Below are 17,961 nucleotides of genomic sequence, written 5' to 3'. Positions count from 1 at the left end.
TAGGGGGACACTTCCGTTTTTGTTTAGTGTCCCAAAAAAGTCCCCGTCCGTGGATTCTACTGTATTCGAGAACCATCTGTGAGCACCCCTAGATGGTACGCGAGCGAAGCGAGCGTGCCATCTAGTATTCATCAATAAAGAATCAGTGCACATTCCCTCACATATACTATTTCATCATCATGTGAGACAGTCATACACAATGCATCATTTGGTGAAAAAGAATCCTATACTTTTCCTGCAGCCCTCTTTTACTCCATTGACTCCATACACACTGCTAGACTACTCAGAAACCTTCATCTCACTGCCCACTGTTTGCTACATCAAACCTTTTGGCCCGAAACAGCAACATTTCAAGAAACTTATTATGTACCATGTAGGCCTATGTTTGTTACGCTATGTGAAGGCAAAGTAAACTATTGTGTTTAATGGCTATAATTATGGGCCGTAAGTAAATTTGGTTTAGGAAAAGGTGTTGGCCTTAAAAATCATCACATCACAGTAGGAGTTGTATGTCAAATTCTGTAAACCAACAGTTTAAAAAAAAGAAGAAAACATTGCATCAGGAATTTGGCATTGGTACCTATATATTACGGAGGGAAGTCAATGGAGACTTTAGACAGCCTCTTTTCTTTGAGAAAGTTGCAAAAAGCAAATCTATTCCCTTGCTGCAAAATTTCATTTCGTGAATCTTTATTACCAGGTATAGCAGTGGATAGGAGATACTCTTCAACCCACAGACTAGGGATGGAAAGTATTGATGACAAATTGACTACCAGCACCAGAGAAACTATTAAAGTTGATTAGATGTACCTATAAATAAGGTTGTAGTAAAATGAATTGCCGTTGCAGAAAATATGGTTTGGACTGCTGTTCCACTATTTTTTAAGAATGCCACGGCATCAGCACATGCTCAATTCCCCACCAATAGATGGAGGATGAGATACTGACAAGATGAAAGTGAAATTACCGCATTTATTTGAATAAATGCCCTTGGTGGTTGATTTTTAAGGAGGGTAGTGGGGGCGTGTAATCGTCGTGAGGAGTTTATTCGGAGAGGCGTATATTTTTGTGGGTGTAATGTGGGAAACGTGTATAATCAAATAAATACACCCTTTAGATATGAACAAATACAACACCATTCAGTGAATTCTATTACAAATAGAGATGTGTTAAAATACAATATTGTGTATAATATGCATGTGGCGGGGCGTACATTCGAGGAAATAAATTCAAAATGATGTCCGATGGGAGCGGGGGAGGGGGTGCGGTGGCGTAGGTTATTCAAAATGATGTCCTATGGAGGGGGAGCGGGGCATTTATTTGATTTTTCTAAATGTAGCGTTTATCCGAATAAATACGGTAATAGATTGTGGCGCAAGGATTTTCCCGATGAGGGGGGGGGGGTGGGGGAGAGGGGTGGATAGCGCAGCCAGCATAAATTGGCTGGGCCATCAATGGGAGCGCACCCAGAGGTTCCGATAATATTATACCGGTAAAGGGTAGTTTTACTCACTTTTAAAAATGAAAATCCTTGAAACAGCACTCAATGGGGTATTGTATGTCAAATTCTGTAAACCAACAGTTTAAAAAAAAGAAGAAAACATTGCATCAGGAATTTGGCATTGGTACCTATATATTACGGAGGGAAGTCAATGGAGACTTTAGACAGCCTCTTTTCTTTGAGAAAGTTGCAAAAAGCAAATCTATTCCCTTGCTGCAAAATTTCATTTCGTGAATCTTTATTACCAGGTATAGCAGTGGATAGGAGATACTCTTCAACCCACAGACTAGGGATGGAAAGTATTGATGACAAATTGACTACCAGCACCAGAGAAACTATTAAAGTTGATTAGATGTACCTATAAATAAGGTTGTAGTAAAATGAATTGCCGTTGCAGAAAATATGGTTTGGACTGCTGTTCCACTATTTTTTAAGAATGCCACGGCATCAGCACATGCTCAATTCCCCACCAATAGATGGAGGATGAGATACTGACAAGATGAAAGTGAAATTACCGCATTTATTTGAATAAATGCCCTTGGTGGTTGATTTTTAAGGAGGGTAGTGGGGGCGTGTAATCGTCGTGAGGAGTTTATTCGGAGAGGCGTATATTTTTGTGGGTGTAATGTGGGAAACGTGTATAATCAAATAAATACACCCTTTAGATATGAACAAATACAACACCATTCAGTGAATTCTATTACAAATAGAGATGTGTTAAAATACAATATTGTGTATAATATGCATGTGGCGGGGCGTACATTCGAGGAAATAAATTCAAAATGATGTCCGATGGGAGCGGGGGAGGGGGTGCGGTGGCGTAGGTTATTCAAAATGATGTCCTATGGAGGGGGAGCGGGGCATTTATTTGATTTTTCTAAATGTAGCGTTTATCCGAATAAATACGGTAATAGATTGTGGCGCAAGGATTTTCCCGATGAGGGGGGGGGGGGTGGGGGAGAGGGGTGGATAGCGCAGCCAGCATAAATTGGCTGGGCCATCAATGGGAGCGCACCCAGAGGTTCCGATAATATTATACCGGTAAAGGGTAGTTTTACTCACTTTTAAAAATGAAAATCCTTGAAACAGCACTCAATGGGGTATTGTTTTATATTAGGAAATATCATCATATTATTGTCTATATACATAAAAAATAGCCAATTGTGGAGAGGGGATGGGGGGACGGACAGACTCCCTCACCCTTCCCATTTGATCTCCCATCCCTATACCCCTCCTCACTGGCACCACCAATGTTGTAATATATTGTTATAACAGTACAAATGTAAATGAACTGATTTATTAATAGACACCGTAATCCTATGTATTAAGCATAGGAAGGACTGCGTTTTATATATTATTATAACAATAGGGATATATCTAGATACTTAAACATTTGTTTTTCGGCCATTTTCTAATTAACAGCACTTAAAGTAATGTGTTTATTGTAGGTCAGATCTTCGAAATTGTAAAGAAATATATAAACCATTGTAAAAACTGTTATAAAGTGGTAATTAGATCTATCATTTATGTTTTTTTGTCCTTTTTTAGGAATTTTCGCCATTGGCGGCCATTTTGTTTAAAAAAACCTATTTCCCCTACCTGGATTTTTCTAGACTTTTAGTATATTCATATAGGGACCTTATAGAAATGCATTGTGGTGAAATAAATTCTGTTGCAATTTTTTCAACCATATTTCATAGTTTTCCTGTACTACTGAAACAGATCTTAATATAAGATTTGATGGGTCAGTGTTATCACTTGTAAAACGAATACTGGCAAATACAAACCACCCATTATATGCCGAGTATAACTTTTTAAGGTCAGGGTGTCGTTTACGGAGTATTCTCTCACGAACCACGAGATATAGTAAATCGTTTGTTCCAAGTTCAATTAAAACTTTTAATAAGCAGTGCAATAGATAAATATACAATTATGAATGGACTGATTTTGCGATATTTTACTTTTTTAAAGAGAGTATTTTTTTATGATATTTTAATATTGTACATACTTACTTCAATAATTTGCAATAATCTGCTATTCGACTAGTCTTTCCACTACACCATGTATTAAGATTTAGTTTAAGTTACGTGTGCCTTTTCTATATTTAAATTTTTTATTTCTTGTGTTGTAACATGTTTTGTGAATGATGTACCGTATAACTCTTTATTTTTTAATTGTTTTGTATGTAGTGTATCAAACGACACATTTCCAATGGCATGTATGTATTTTGTATGTAATTGGACAATAAAAGATTTTTGAATTTTTGAATTTGAATGTGCTTTTTCGTCTGAGTATGCTAAAGTGCTAAAGCGGTTTTCTCAATATACCTTTATTATTCAATTAACAACTTTCTGCTGTCTCATGAGAATCAAGTTATCTCATGCTGAATGTTTACTTTTGTATATTACTCCAACTACATTTCCAAAACACACCTGTTTCTCAACCTAGAGTCTGTTATTTTAGAGCAAATGCATCAAGTGTTTTTTGTATCATCATGCTGTTGTCCCGCAACTCTTATGATGATACTTCTTGCCTGCTTTTGTCTACTTCTCCAACATCTAATTACTTCATCGACTAACACATCTGTTTCTAAAGTAACTTGGAGCAACATCATTCAACCAGTCAGGATCTACTACACAAAGGTTACTATAGATATAAAAAAGAAAAATTGATTTGAATTGAAAAATATCGATTTTCAAATGCATCACTGCAACATTAATTATTAGAAAAGTGATGATAATTTGGGACAAATGTTATTAAATTAACCCCAATTTCTTGACAGATGAAACGGGACAAATTTTTAGTAATTGATTGAATGGCAGCCTGAAAATAATGGTAAAAAACACCCGATCAAATCGGTGTTAGAACACCAGTTAACTAATTATTGCTGAGCAACTTATAGCTGCAACACAAAATAATAGTTATTTGATTGACAGCCACTCCCCTTGAGTCAATTACAATGCAGTTTGAATTGACTGACAGAGCCATTGCATTTTGGGTAATGCTAACAATTTCTGACGACAACCACCACCCTCTGATTTAAACGGTTATTTTGGAGCACAAAAAGGCAATTAATATAACAATTATATTTTCAATCTATTTTGAAAATGGTTTATTCAGTGCTATGCAGCAGAAACAGACCCATAGCCTAAGACTACATTCAAAATTATTACCGTCCTATTAAAAATAACGATAGCATGCTGTGCGCAAGTGACATGTCCAAAATGTTGAAATGGAGATGATTATTGATTGGACCACACCAAATATGGTTGGAAGTATGAAACGTCATTCAGTCATCATTATTACCTTGAATGCAATTTGAGTGCAATAATCTTGAAATCACTAGACCCTATGAAGCATTTTAATTACAAATATATTCAGAAAACCCAAGCCTACCATATTGAAATTGTTAGAGAGAACACACAATATTTCTTACCGCATATAACACTTGGATGTATGTACCAACTCCTGATAGAGGACGTAGGCTGGTTTGCATTGAAATAAGCATGATGAAGGGTGTATGCTAACTGTCTGCCTGTTATTATCAAGCTGAAAAGAATAAAGATACAGTGAAAGGAATATAACAGTCACAATACTTGCTTTGTCCTATTGTGAACTAACACGCCTAGTTTGGGTTGTTTCACATCTGCCAGTCTATTTTCTTGGTTTATGACCTCACTTTATGTGAAAAAAAAATGTTTTGTTAAACTAGTTTGATAGAGTAGACAGATCTTTAGACTGTACTCCTTTAAATTTGCAACATCTCTACTAGCCTAGCATTTTCCAGAAGACAGTTATAGTATAACAACCGAAACATCAAGAAATTCTCAACCATAATTTATTTCATTTTGAAAACACATAGTGTACTTAAAACCGAACTTAACTAGTGTTATTATTTTTAAATAATAAAATGTTTTAATAAATATCTATTTTCATATAATTTTTAGTAAGAAGAAATTCTGATTGAGATTACCTGATGTATAAATCTATGACTGTTAAGCCTCACCTGGAATAATACATTTAGGCTATTGACCTCGTATCTGATGACTAGAATGATATCTGAACAAAACATCTAGGTGCACAAAATTTTCATTTATATTCTATACTGTATTAATTGTTTCTGATGATTAAAAATACCAGTGATAAAATAAATATATTGTTACCGTTTTGTAAGTTCCATCTCTCTGAAGCTCAGCAGAATTCATAAATAAACCCACTGTTAAACATTTCCTAAAGTAAAAATATTTTAACAAAAATTGTAAATGAAAGCCTGATCTAAACTTCTATATTAATTACGCACTCATGTAGTAAGAAATATTGTTGCCCACTGTCATATGCTAGAAGAGCAATAGAGTCACCACAACCATGCCATACAGTATGTCATTTTGGATGTGTGGACTAACTACTTCATCAATCACTAAGTACTTCGTCCACACTTTCCAAATGAATGTATGGCTATGTAAAAGAAGTTTAATAAATTGTGAGATGACAGTGAACATCTGCATTGAGCAAATTTTATTTCCAGAGAAAAAATTCTTGCAACAAACCTAATAGACGTAGTGTCCTTTCCGCAAGTACTACGTGGTATATTCTCCCGAACACACAGATCTCTTAACTGTTTACGTATGTCTTCAACCTGCTTCATGCTACGACTGTTGACAAAGTTTTCATGGCACCAATCCTAATGGAAATATTCAAATAAATGTACTGTATAATAATAATAATAATAAACACAAACTGCTGCAATATTCTGTATAACTGTATGTTCAAATACTCTTTACAATTCAGTTCAATGGAATTGCATGTCTGTGCAATAGTGATTATACAGGTATGCCTGCTTCTGTAGCATGTAATAAATACAGAAGGCCAGAAGTAGTTTGGGCCGTAGCCACCAGTACGGTTAGTAAGGTTTCAACCTGACCACTTATTGACAGATACTGTAGGTCTTTGACAACCCTGTGGAGATTGTACCCTTTTTTTAAACCATGCACCACTTTATGTCTACTATACATTCTACATTTACAAATTTGACAGAATTTTGATCTATTCTTTTTACATAGCAATAAGAATTAAGCAAAATTTACAGAATTAAAAAATAAATGTCTTTACGGTATACCTTGTTTCCATGAACCCCTCTATATGCTCTAAAAATGTTTAAGTAGGTCATGTGATCACCTTCACTTGATAGAAATTTCTTTCTTGCTGCATGTGCCTCTTCCCTCTGTCGATGAAATATATAATAGGCAAGCACTTAAAATTGCTTTTAGATTCTTATTTTAATTTGTCTTCTTAGTGAAAATGAGTATTCTATGTTTATCTTCCAATATAAAACCACTCTCCACAGTATAATTACTAATACATTAAATCATTCATTGAAACGTTAATTGGTTACCTTGTTGTTGGGTGTCACCAAAATGGATTCAACAGACAGCATTGAAACAATAGTTAATACCTCTTCTCTATAAAATAAAATACATATTTTAAAGTTTAAATTAACTTGCATATTGTAAGTAACCTAATCAAATATCAGTGCAGAGCCCATTTCCACAATATGTCAGTGACGGATCTATATCAGCATCAGTATAAAAACGAAATAAATATGGCCTATGTATAAATAACAGGCAGACACTGAATACTGTAATAGGCCTAATATAAAAACATTTAACATTCATATTCCTGTTCTTCATACTTTCTTTAAGCTGTAAGTATTTGTTACTTTATACTTTTAAAATTTGAATAAGAACTTTTAAATAAAATGGGTCAAATGGTCAAGTGGTTAAGGCAGGGGCTGACTCGCTCCTAGTTTCGGTGGTGGAACAAGTCTTCTCATATAAGGACTATAAACCATAGGTCCAGTAAACATGATTTAAAAGTGTGTGCAAAAAACGCAGTTCATCGTTCTAGACGAGTAGGGGATTTACCCTGGTGAACTGGTTCACAAAAGAAAAAAGCCCAACTAATTGATAGGACAGTGATTAATTTACTGTTGGTAATCCTTGGCCATGGTGACTAAAGACTTAATTTAAATAATAAAAAATAACTAAACATACTTACAAGCAACTGTACTGCCTTGAAGAAATAAGAATCTTTGCAAGTCTGGGTTCCAATGGGAACACAGACATCTGCTTACCTACTGATGTTAACTAGATTTAAAAAACAATAAAGACTATTAATTTGAGGGCAACTGTTATGTATATAATTATTATTATTCTACATCTTAAAATATGATTACAAAAACATAATTGTGTGGAAATGAATATCTCAGTAATGAAGTGTGTATATATTAGTATTACAATTAAAGAATGTTATGAGTTGAATGGTGAGAATATTTTATGAGTTGAAAAACAGAGCACCAACTTTGAAATGTGGATCATTCAACAACCTTGTACGTATAGCAAAAATTCTCAAATATTTACAAAAAAGCTGAAAGTGCATTAGAGCGTAGTAAATCACCATAATATACTGTATATCATTTTTCCATTAGGTAGCACTAATGTCGAATGACACATGATGCGTAACAAATAAAATTACAAAAATACAAGGTGTGTGATAATTTTTGTTACCTCATTATTGTTTCTCTGATATATGGCTCCTAATAATTCCAACTGATTTAAAGCATCAATTAAATTCTAAAGAGGAAAGAAGGAAAAAAACAATCACTTAGGTTAAACGGTTGAATAAAGAACATGAATATAATTGCAAGTCAAAGGGTTTTTATCAGTCAATAATAATAAAACAGAATTCTATTTCATTGAAAGGTACATTTCATGTATTAACATTGATAGGATTCAATGTATCAATATAGTTTGTATGTTTGTTTGTTATACACATTTTCTATAATACTTATACTTTATGACACATTCTTTTGTATCAAAGCACAAGCCACATTGTAGCATTCCTCAACGTATCTACCCCCACATCCCCAAATTTTTTAGCCACCTAACTCTCAATATTTGGAAAGAAAGATATATTCTACTACAATACCTCTTGTGATGGTGGATCTAAGAAGTCAAAATGCAGCACATCTCGTATATTTAATGTTAAAAGATGAAGAACTACACTACTTAAATTAGACCTGAAACAATATTGGAGAGAAAATAAAAAATTAGTGATGGTGCTAGGCTTTAATTGAGATGGTAATGCAGTGATAGAAGTGGTTGATTAATTGTAAACAATGTAACAAATGTTAACCTTTGTATCTCTGGCACAGTGTTTGGTTTTAAGTTTTCATATTCCTCTTCAGTGTACAAACGCCAACATACACCACTGTTGACAAATACAAATTATGGATGATATATTTAATACAGAGATATGTAATAAGAACATATATAGAGGGTGTACTCAAGACTGAAAAGTGATTCCAACAGGAGGGGAACCAACAGGATGGCGGCCGTAAATGTGTTCAAAAATATTATTTAATATAAAAAATAGTAATCTAATATAATACATTAAGACCACATAAATTACAACACATATTCTTGTCAAAGCACAGTGAAGTTCTTATCAAAATGAAATATAATTATTGTTGTTAACCGCAATAGAATGAATAATTTCTTGGTAATCTAGCATTTTTTGTATACGAGGATCATATAGAATGCGTCCGCGTTTATACACTTAATGCGCTGCGTTGCGTATCATTCTCACGCAGATAGGCTTAACACAGGTGTAGTAGTGCGTACTGCGTAGGGCATATCTGATTGGTTGATTGCAGCCGCCATCTTGTTGGTTCCTTTTCCATGGAGAATCACTTTTGAACTGCTATAACATATATTCTTTGCAATCTAGCCTTCGGCTATATAAAATCTTTGGTTTTATATTAGCATCTGTAATGACTTTATTATGCTGGAGCCCATATTAGAAATGTATATGAATACACATGAAGATATAATGGGTACTAAACAGCATCGTTATATTATTAGATTAATAAAACTGGTATAGATGAGTTTTGAAATTTACTAAAACATTGGAAATATTTGAGGAACTTGCCTTCTTTCTCTACCAGCTCTACCCATTCGTTGCCACGCTTGTGCTTGTGATATACGCTGCACCTTGAGAATATCTAAACCACTTCCTGCTTTAAAACTCCTATCAAATCAATGTGGACATTATAGATCATTCTTTATATAAACAATTGGTTACAATAGAGGGTAGTATACGGTAAACAGACACAGAGCAATGTATGAAGAGTTACAACAAGTTGCGCTCTCTATGAAGGCTTTATGCACGCATGTTTGTGCATGGAGCGATTCTCTGTATTTAAGGAATTATTTTACAATGTGACCATTTTTAGTAACTTAATACCTTTTCATTATTATTCCATGGACCCAGGTCCATAATTATTCTAACAAAAATGTGATAAATGGCCTTGCACGGTATATATTTTATAACAAAGGATTCAACTCCATATTCTACATAGTAATAATTAAACACAAAGATGGCTGGTGTGTACCATGTGACTTAAAAACAGAATCTTATGGCTCTGACCAGACACAGGGAACTTACTTTGCTTTGACACGACCTGTATCGATAACATGTTTGATCCCAGGTATCGTAACGGATGTTTCTGCTATATTTGTTGATAAAATAATTTTTCTCCTTCCCTATGATTGAAAAGTAAGGATATGATGATACAAGTTTATCTAAACACTTAGCATATTTTTTATTAAATAACAAATCTATGAATGAATATAAAAATTAAATATATAAAAAATTTAGTGGAGAAAATTATAATGAAATGGCTACAGAAATTTTTATTGAATTCATCTATAAGGCAAAAATATATTTGTAAAAACTTACTCTTGGAGCTGGATTGAATATTTTTAGTTGCATTGATGGAGGCAGTGATGCATACAATGGTAATACCTGAACACCTGGACAGTCTAAAAATAGTTTTAAAAAGTAAAACTATTACTTTACACATTGTGTATGAACATTTTATTCAGCCTAATGAGAGTTTCCCTGTACCATACTCATCATTTTGTTGTTTTTATTGTTTCTGATGGAAATTCAAATAATAAGGTCCGCAACAAGCAGTAAATCACATTATGTCATCATGCTAATAACAATTGACCTATTTTTTAAAATTTCAAACATATTTCACTATTATCAAATTAAAGTATTTCATTTTTGTTTTATTGAATTTTCTTTATTCTTGTTTTTTTTACTCCTTATTATTTTATTTTTAAGCTTATGAAAGCTTTGCTTATTTTGGTGATGTTCTGTACCTTGTACCTTATTTGTAAGTTTTATGGATTCAAAATGTATTTGATTGACTGATTTACTTAATTACATATCAAGTATGTCATCAGTTTAAAAGGGAGTACAACACTATTCTAGGAAAAGATCTGTATTTTAGTGTGAAGTCACTAAACCTTGTCTACACTATCAAACGTTAAGTGACAAAAAAATGTGATTTTCCTATATATGGACATAATGATGTCATATCACTACCACATTTGGGTATATCATTACCATATTTGGACACATTACACTTTTTTGTCAAACTAGTTTTGATAGTGTAGACACAGCTTTAATCTCATTTCAAACCATCATGTAAAGGTCCCGAGTCTTTATATAGTTGTAAAGAATTTGGGAATTGTGCCAAGTGGATCTGTACTTACCATCAGGACAATCTTGTGCAACATCTTTGACTGCTTTTAACAATGACTCTATCTCCTCTTGTCCTGTTAGGAACACAAGTATGTCTTCCCTAGAAAAATTAAATTATTCAAGGTATATTTATTCAATCAAAGAAATCATACAGGGAAATGAACATTTTACAGATATAAAAACTTTACAATTAATGTGCATTATATAGTAATCAAATATTAAAAAACATGTAGCATCTAGAAAAAAACATTAATAGGATCCATATTACCATTTGCTACTGTATATAACATATGGAGCTGTAAATATTATAGGGTTAATTAAAAAAGGAATATAGGTTTCTAAAGGTGAGAGGAAATTACTGCATAACAATTACATGTTGTCTAGGGGACTTGGAGGGAAAACACAGGGGCGGTAAAGCAACCTTCCCCTGTTGGGTCAGCTGCTTGAAAGAAAAGGAATTAATATTCAGATTAGTACATTTTGTATGCACAACTTACTCTGCTGATTCTTTTTGATGAATTTGAAATATTGCTACTAATGCTGCATGTATGTAATCACTTTGGCTCTCATTTGCATAAAATAACTGTAAAATAAATAATTACATCAAGGAAATAATATCAACACAAAAGGAACAGAGTGCTGATCTGCCAAAGTAAAAATAAATGTTTAATAATAAAACTTTTATGTCACCAATTTTGTGGTCACAAAATAATTAAATTTAATAATACATTTAATGTTCTTTCTTGTTTTTCTTGACATTAACATTTTGAGTGGCTTTAAAACAAATATTATTTAATTAATAGTATATTTTTACTTCCTATGCAAGATGTAATTTAAACCAGAGAAAAGCGGAATAAAATGGTACTGCATTCTTTCACTCTTAACTAGCCTTTTAGATTTATGCAGTACTTTAGGGTCAATTGAATATCAAGATAATTTGCATAACACACACCTGTATAGGATGTTGTCGTCCCTGAATGTAAAAAACTGGAGCATGATTGAAATAACGAGAAAAATGATCCACGTCCATTGTTGCAGACATTACAATTACCTGATGAAACAAATGATTAAAATAATTAATTCACATTCATGAACCTGCACGGTCAATCATGGATGTAATTTTAAGTTTTATTCATGCATGGTCGACGATGCAATTAGTATTTTTATCAGCAAAGTTGACCATGGCAGTAATAATATTTCCTAATAGTTTATAATTACATGAAATAATGTCAACCTTAAATGAGTATTTATTTACTGTTGTATTGTAAATTTTGAAATAAACGACACATTTGTACTGCAGAAACAAGTACTATTCAGTTGTTAATAGATACATTCCAAATACCAGATATTTAAATTTGTACACATTAACCTTTTAAAAGTTTAAAACCTACTTCGTTAAATCATTATAATATAAATCATATAAAAAAATGTTAGCAATTAAAACAATTTCCTCACAGTTGTAATGCATTATATTATATTACTTACTAGGAAGGAAGAGTGTTATCTACAATTTTGTATTATTGTTTTGCTATTCACTTTATTAGTATTTCCAATGAGCCACTGATATCAAGCATTGTCATTTTGTCAGTAATTTGCCTTTTGATTGATAAATTATAATACATTTAAGGAAAAAACAATAAAATAAGACTTTAAAAGTTTCTCCCGAGAATGTGTCAGTTTGGGATTTTAACTGAAAGTACTTTACTTTCTCTTCACCTTAAGTGGAGGTAGAATACTATGGGTTCTATGTTCCTGGGCTCCTTTCACTATACCAAGCAAGACATCGGTGTGCACTGTGCGTTCATGAGCTTCGTCCAGTATGATAATAGAATACCTAGAATGTAGATGTTTTACAGTATTATAAATAAAAGGTTGAAGGAAATAAATGATGTCCTTCAACCCTAAAAACTGAGGAGTGTAAATATGGATAAAGAGCAAATCTTCACTACCCAATCTTTAGTTTGTATTCGTTATGTCGTCAGGGTCAAAGGTCAAATGTCAACATTTTACAATTGCTCTGATCAAGCTGAAACTTGGGGAAAATAAACCTGAGGATAGGGTGAGTGTACATTTTGTATCGAGGAGGGCACCACCCAAGGTCATGCCATGTCAAAGATCAAGTTAAAATTAAAAAATTGCTCTGATAGACTTGACACTTGGATCAAAATCATATGGAACACACTATAATATTGCAATTAGTAATCAGTGCAATTGATCTTACTAGATAGATTTGTACACCTTGGTGAAGACTTAAATGCAAGTAAAGTGTCTGAACTTAAGTTTATATTTATAAAAGCCAAACAATTTAAACTCACTTTTTTAACACCGGATCAAGAATAGATTCTCTTAACAGCATACCGTCCGTCATGTACTAAAAAATAAAATCACTCAGTAATAGTGTGACATTATTACTAATTGAATCAAGAGTGTAGTCATGTACTAGTTCGTAGTTTAGGCGGCTAAAAGAAAATTGTAGGTTTCCTTAAATCAAGAATAATTCCTGATAATTTTTAACCTGTAACATGTTAGTTGAATATATTATACAAAGGTTGCATAATAAGCATTAGCATAAGTATTTTTAAACTTTTATATTTCAATAAATTAATCGTACAATAGAATAATATTTACTGTAGATGTTAATGTTTATACAATACATGCTAATATAATTATATTGTTTGTTTTTAAGTATTTACCTTTATGCGTGTCTTTGAAGAAGTACAATCATCAAAACGGACACAGTATCCAACCTAAACAATTAGTCAAAGCAAAAACATCAATAAAAAGTTGGTATGAATTCCTGTACATCAGATGTAATATAAATCTCCATGGATGTACCTACTGTACTATATATATACTTGTCAACTATCACACAAGTCTCACGCATGAGGGCTGATTTTTTAGGTCTCACACATACGTTACCATTTTTCACACATCCATGAAAATGTTGCTGATTTCTCAAAATGGCATTATTTATTAATTTAGCCTATAGTTCTATGTGTATATGTATTTTTATGGTCCATATAGCACATGAATGTATCTATTGGGTGCAAAATTAAACTTGGAGGGTGCTATATTGATATTTTGTCTCACTCATTAGTCACTGAAACAGTTGGTAGGTAGATTATTAATACAATACAATAAACCTTTATTATCCCAAACTCCGGGGAAATTCATTTAGTTGTGGAAATAATAAGATGAGACCCATGCCACATAATAGAGAGGTTTCGCAATCTTACGAATACGATAACGAAAACGGATACGTCACGCACACGTATTCGTTTTTGTAAGCCATAAAAAAATCTGTTTCGCATGGCAACAAAATATTGAGGCGCGTCCAAAATATGACTGCGGTAAATTTGAGCGAAGCGCAGGTACGTGTTGCTTGGTGCTTGGCTGCCTAGGCCTAGCGTAACATCAAAGCAAGTGAGGACTTTAAAAACTGCTATTTATCTTGACCTGGCATTTTGGTAAATTACTTTCAATAAATCTATAATTATATTATAATCATGAATCATTCCTAATTCAAATGCAAAATGTGCAAAATAGATTAAAAACTATACTCGTTTTGTAGTTACGAATATGACTGGTGATATTCGTCAACACGAATACGCTTTACGAATATGAAATGGGGATCAGCTCAAAAGTTTCACAAATGTATGACGTATCCGTTTTTGTTATCGTATTCGTAAGGTTGCGAAACCTCCCTATTTACTTACCTCTTCTCCAAGTTCTGAGTTTTGTTCAAGCGCAACTCTCTCAGCAATAGTAATAGCTGCAACCCGGCGAGGCTGGAAATACATGCCAAATAATTAATATATATTATTCAATATTTCACTGAAAAAGAAGCTCCTCGAGACTAAGGCTGTGCCCTGTGAGGAGCCTCTTTTTCATATTTGTTTGGTTATATAAGGTACTTCTGTATACTGTAGAGTTAAAAATCAAAAGCTTGGCCTAAAAAACTGGGTAAAATTGTCATTTAAAAGTTTAAAAATTATAGGGATTAAATTAATTTTTCAGTGTGAAAAGTACACATGTAACATTCAAACAGTACAATCAATAAATAAATATTAATTATCTCTTACCTGTGTACAGGCTATAACATCATAACCAGCTAAACCACTCTCTAATAAATACTATGTGATATAACAAAAGGAAAACATTATTTTTAACAAATAACGTAAAGAATTATTGTTTTTTAAAGGTATTGTGTCGCCCAAATCATGAAAACTAAAGATGAATAAAATCAAACTTTGAATAGGCAATTTTGTAGTTTTAATTTACCAAAAATACAGCATAGTCTTTATAAAGGCAAAATAAACAGTCTGACAGACTTTCATTAAATTATGTGTTTTAGAGATAATAAATTTTGGGTTTTTTTTCAATTTTTGGTCAATTATTATGTGAAAATTAGAACAATAATACATTTATTCAAATTTTTATTTTGCAATCTCTGGTCAATAGATTTTTACAAATAAATAAAATGAAATTACAATAATTTTACTAATTTCAATTATTAATTTTATCTAATTTGATATGTCATCATATATCAGTACCTGAGGAATTTGAGTTGTTTTTCCACTTCCAGTTTCTCCTATAACAATAGCTGTGTATGTTCGACGTATCTCAGCAAGGAAACGCTGTTTCGCTGTATAGATGGGCAAATCTTTCCTTCTATTTGCTATAGACATTTCATCTCCTCCATTGCTGGAGCTCCATGACCGCTTTCTGTTGAATGACGATGAGTTCTTCGAATTCATTTTCAGGTCTTAGGCCTATATAAGTAAAAACATTTTTACGTCAAAACAATTATATTATTATAGGCCTAGTTTATGTTTAGATAGTTTAGTTTAGTTTAGTTTAGTTTAGTTATAATGGGAAAGTTTAGGCGATGTGCCTTTTTAAACCCCATATCAACTACATTGTGTCGATGCGATTCGTGAAGGTATTAGCGGTCTCAGAATTGACAACGTCGGCTGGTAAACTGTTCCAATGGTTTATTACTCGTTGCGAGAAGGTATGTCTTCTACAGTTCAATCCTTTATGGAAAGTAGGCTTGAAAAATCTCAGGTGATGCCCTCGAGTAATTCTGCTAATGTTACTTCTCATTTGGAAAAAGTCATCCTTGGCTACACCCTCGAAATCTTTAACAATTTTATATGCTTCAAGATAGGGTATTGAATGAATATATTTACTAGCGGCCTCCTAGTACTTAGTAGTAAGTTGGTCTAGGCATAGCTATAGTACAAACAGGGCTACACGAGTACAGGCCTTACTTATTATAGTTTGGGCTAGGCCTAACATTTATTTTTATAGTACTGTCTGCATGCGTGGGGTCTGTGATAGATGTGTAGTAGTAGATAGTTAGGCCCTAGAGGCATAGCTAGTATAGTAATAGTACTGCTGCTACTACTACTACTACTAGCTAGGCCTACACTAGAAAGCCCTCTAGCTAGGACTAACTAGAGGCGCGCCTCCAGCCTAGTAGTAGTAGCCTAGTAGCCTAGGCCAGGGGCCAGCCTTAGCTAGTTTAGACTTAGTAGGTAAGCTATCTAGGCTAGGACCTACTACTACTAGGCCTAGACTAGCCTAGATTCTAGGCTAGCCTAAATAGGCCTTGCCTAGGCTAGGCCTAGCTAGTATATTACGCCACACGAACGACGTAGGCCTAGCCTAGCTAGAGAGAGGTAGGCCTAGGCCTAGCCCTCTACCTGTCCTAGGACCTAGGCTAGCTAGGCTAGCTAGTAGGTGTTAACTAACTTAAACTTCGTTAATTATTATATAATAACTTACAAGTTTATTGAACAGGGCTAGCCTATTTAGTATTATGTTCTAGCCTGGCTGCTATTAATATAAATAATATTAAATGATTTATTTATGGGCGGCTGCAACAATAACAACAAACCTCAAATTTTCCTCGTGAAAATCAATAGACCGTGACGACCCTTGACTTTTTCTTTTTCGTAAAAAAAATTAAAAATCTCCCACAATTCAACTTTTGTTTCAACCATTCGTTGGAACAACAGGGTCATTGATTGGCTTAAAGACCCCTTCCCTGCAATTTTGGACGTTTTTTGGAAAATAATACATATATATCACTTTAAAAACATTAAACCATGTCATTCCTTGTCTTAAATGTACGTTTTATGGTAAATTATGATAAAAAGTGAGAAACAATGCACTACCTAAGTAGCTCGCGGCGATCGACCTCTCGTGGATGGTCTTAGGCCTAGCCTGGCTAGGCTTAGTTTTTTAGGCCTAGCTGGTAAACATCGGTAACGTACGAACATCGTACGCTAGCTATATACCTAGCCTGACGTTGTATAGTTGCTGCATTAATTGTCTTTCTATTTTTGCCAGACTCCGTTGATACAAATTGGGGAAAACCCGATATTTTCGCTGAAAAGTTAGGAGTCTTCCATTTGTTTTGGCCTCACGATCGATCGAAAAGTGGGCGAATTACAGGTGAAAAACAAAAATATCAATCCGCGCGCAATGCATTTTGGGATTTATAGCGGGCCGCTATAATTATTAAAATCGACTTATTTTTCACATTTTTAACCGTTTAAAGACGAAAAAAGTTATCGCAATAGGACCATATAGTATTATTTTTACATTAAATATAGTTTGTGATCTTAAATTAGATCTAAAAAACGTAGGGAATGGGGCTTTAATTAAGTCAAAAAAAAAAGTCAATAACTCACCTATTTGAACAATTATCCACCTAAATGTTGTTCTATGCTATTTTTTCATTAAATAAATTTCCTTTTTGTTTATAGATGCTACACTTACGCGAATTGTCTTGAATTTGGGAAATTTATTAGTAGATTGTCCAATAGAATCATTGTTTATAA

The 17,961-nt window shown here is 33.4% G+C and overlaps 1 protein-coding gene across 2 annotated transcripts; it reads right to left on the bottom strand.

Moving 5' to 3' along the window:
- Positions 1–2,449: 2,449 nt before the first annotated feature.
- Positions 2,450–17,760, bottom strand: LOC140049555 (ATP-dependent RNA helicase DHX33-like). 2 transcript variants are annotated; one of them, XM_072094459.1, is made up of 23 exons: positions 17,293–17,760; positions 15,664–15,882; positions 15,193–15,243; positions 14,827–14,898; positions 13,804–13,857; positions 13,426–13,481; positions 12,827–12,944; positions 12,063–12,161; positions 11,608–11,693; positions 11,122–11,210; positions 10,298–10,380; positions 10,004–10,101; positions 9,488–9,586; positions 8,693–8,767; positions 8,486–8,576; positions 8,065–8,130; positions 7,556–7,644; positions 6,894–6,960; positions 6,618–6,722; positions 6,049–6,182; positions 5,665–5,731; positions 4,938–5,050; positions 2,450–4,147 (listed from the first exon to the last, which is right to left on the bottom strand). In XM_072094459.1, the coding sequence occupies exons 2-23, from the start codon at positions 15,865–15,867 to the stop codon at positions 4,069–4,071; spliced, it is 1,995 nt and encodes a 664-aa protein (XP_071950560.1). In that variant the 5' UTR covers positions 15,868–15,882; positions 17,293–17,760; the 3' UTR covers positions 2,450–4,068. The 2 variants fall into 2 exon arrangements, with proteins under 2 accessions (XP_071950560.1, XP_071950561.1); XM_072094460.1 differs by lacking the exon at positions 17,293–17,760 and adding an exon at positions 16,901–17,024.
- Positions 17,761–17,961: the final 201 nt, after the last annotated feature.

The sequence above is a fragment of the Antedon mediterranea genome, chromosome 5 (genome assembly GCF_964355755.1).
Source record: "Antedon mediterranea chromosome 5, ecAntMedi1.1, whole genome shotgun sequence".
Taxonomy (NCBI): domain Eukaryota; kingdom Metazoa; phylum Echinodermata; class Crinoidea; order Comatulida; family Antedonidae; genus Antedon; species Antedon mediterranea.
Note: the sequence above shows the minus strand (reverse complement) of the source record. Positions and strands in the feature narration are given on the sequence as shown.